The 1,093-nt window shown below is 33.2% G+C and overlaps 1 protein-coding gene across 1 annotated transcript; it reads left to right on the top strand.

The window, feature by feature from the left end:
- Positions 1-92: 92 nt before the first annotated feature.
- On the top strand, positions 93-995 carry Tsp_14545 (deoxyribonuclease II superfamily protein). Its single transcript, XM_003370094.1, has 4 exons — positions 93-192; positions 258-422; positions 557-763; positions 820-995. The coding sequence occupies exons 1-4, from the start codon at positions 93-95 to the stop codon at positions 993-995; spliced, it is 648 nt and encodes a 215-aa protein (XP_003370142.1).
- The last annotated feature ends 98 nt before the right edge of the window (positions 996-1,093 follow it).

The raw sequence follows: 1,093 nt of genomic DNA, 5'->3' as shown, positions 1-1,093 counted from the left end.
GCTCCAAGCTTTTGAAATCAGGAGGAAATCCAGCTTGGGCTGATTCTAGGACAAACATTGATCAGAACAGAGATCATTCAATAATTAGAACAATGGCAAGTTTTGTACAGTACCATGCACAGATTAATGTTCTTGCATATAGTGATGATCCACCAAACTTGCCTCCGAGAAATGAAAAAAGCAAAACTAAAGGTCACTGTGATTTTAGATTTGATAAATAACTAAAAAGATAAATTAAATTTATGTACTGCTTTCAGGAGTCCTTTTAGTGAACAATGCAGCGGATGACGCTGCGTGGTTTGTACACACAGTTCCTAATTTCCTGGCATATCTTAATGCTTATTCTTGGCCAGCAGCGGAAACGGCGAAAGGGCATATGTTTTTGTGTGTATCGTTTAGCAAAGTTCATTTGAATTCTGTTGGTACGAAAATAAGTTTTTTCATTTCCATAAAATATTATATTACAGCTTTGTAACTGTAATGTTTAATGTCCATCAAATGCTCGAATTACATTTATGCATTTGCATTTAATTAATCAGAAATTTTCAATTTTAAGGTAAAGCAATTCGATACCAAGAACCATACGTGTATGTAAATAATTTGCCTGCTGCAATTTTGAATCAAAATATGGAACTGTCTAATTTGATAAACGGTATTGACGTTCGAGTAACATCTTTTCTGGCACATGAAAGATTTGCAACAAAATCTGCACAAGCTGTGGCAAATATTCAAGCTTTTGGAAAACATTCAAAATCATTTGCAGGTTATTACTTTTCTATTTAAACATCAAATATCTCTATATGATATTCAATTATTTAGATATGTATGCAAGGATTTTGAGAAACAGATTTGCCGCAAGCATCATGGTATGGTCACCTGCTGATGCAAGATCGAAATCAATTTGTCGTGGACAACATAAACTTCAAAAAATTACTTCAATACAACTTGATGGTGTTCCAGTGAGCCGTGGGGATGATAGCGCAAGTGGGCACTAATTGACGGAAAGAACACTGTTTGTTTCACAACAAATGATTATACAGTAAATTTTTGATATAAAATCAATTTTTATAAATTATATTTCTTTGAAAATATT

Source organism: Trichinella spiralis, assembly GCF_000181795.1.
Source record: "Trichinella spiralis strain ISS 195 chromosome Unknown Scfld1184, whole genome shotgun sequence".
NCBI classification, from domain to species: Eukaryota; Metazoa; Nematoda; class Enoplea; order Trichinellida; family Trichinellidae; genus Trichinella; species Trichinella spiralis.
Note: the sequence above shows the minus strand (reverse complement) of the source record. Positions and strands in the feature narration are given on the sequence as shown.

Excerpts from the sequence above, each read along its gene's own strand:
- Tsp_14545 (XM_003370094.1), top strand. The coding sequence starts at position 93 with ATGGCAAGTTTTGTACAGTACCATGCACAGATTAATGTTCTTGCATAT. Across the intron at positions 193-257 it reads TGAAAAAAGCAAAACTAAAG|GAGTCCTTTTAGTGAACAAT; the intron begins GTCACTGTGATT and ends TACTGCTTTCAG. Across the intron at positions 764-819 it reads ACATTCAAAATCATTTGCAG|ATATGTATGCAAGGATTTTG; the intron begins GTTATTACTTTT and ends TCAATTATTTAG.